Source organism: Eimeria mitis, genomic scaffold, assembly GCF_000499745.2.
Source record: "Eimeria mitis Houghton genomic scaffold, Emh_scaff786, whole genome shotgun sequence".
NCBI lineage: Eukaryota > Apicomplexa > Conoidasida > Eucoccidiorida > Eimeriidae > Eimeria > Eimeria mitis.
In genome coordinates, this window is record NW_013575769.1 from 9,164 (window position 1) to 9,820 (window position 657).

Here is a 657-nt window from a genome sequence, read left to right on the forward strand (position 1 = left end):
AAGCAGCAGCAGCAGCAGCAACTGAAAACAAAGATGAAGAAACACTGCAGCAGCTGCACTGTCTTGAGGAGACGCTACGCAGCATAGCAGCAACAGCAGAAAGCCTCACTAACTTTATTCCTTCTCCGTTGCTGCTGCTGCAGCAGCAGCAGCAGCAGCAGCAGCAGCAGCAGCAGCAGCAGCAGCAAGAGCAGCAGCTGCAACAGCAGCAGCAACACAAGCAGCAGCAGGTATCCGAACGCTCGCTCTCTACGGGGGAACTCTCAGAGGTTGGAAGAGTAGAGGTAAGAACAGGGTTTAGGGTTTAGGGTTTAGGGTTTAGGGTTTAGGGTTTAGGGTTTATTGTTTAGGGTTTGGGGTTTAGGGTTTAGGGTTTAGGGTTCAGGGCATAAGGTATAGTATTTAGGGTTTATGGTTTAGGGTTTAGGGTTTACGATTAAGTTTTTATGATTTAGGGTTTATAAATTATTTTTAGGGTTTAGGGTTTAGGGTTTAGGGTTTAGGGTTTGTGCAGGCACGTCTCCATGAGGCTTCTTCTTTGTTGTTAGCTGTTGAAGCCGCGCTGCTGCCTAGCAGCAGCAATCTGCTGCAGCAGCAGCAGCAGCAGCAGCAGCAGCAGGAGCCGCAGCAGCAGCTGCTGCAGCTGCAGCAGCTGCA

General features: G+C 50.1%; 1 protein-coding gene across 1 annotated transcript in view; it reads left to right on the forward strand.

Moving 5' to 3' along the window:
- EMH_0022270 (uncharacterized protein) overlaps positions 1-657 on the forward strand; it is a gene marked incomplete at both ends in the record, with an annotated part of 10,979 nt that overhangs the window by 4,399 nt on the left and 5,923 nt on the right. Inside the window, 2 exons of the mRNA XM_013501910.1 lie at positions 4-284; positions 515-655. Coding sequence (XP_013357364.1) covers positions 4-284; positions 515-655 — 422 coding nt within the window. The remainder of the gene's footprint in view (positions 1-3; positions 285-514; positions 656-657) is intronic.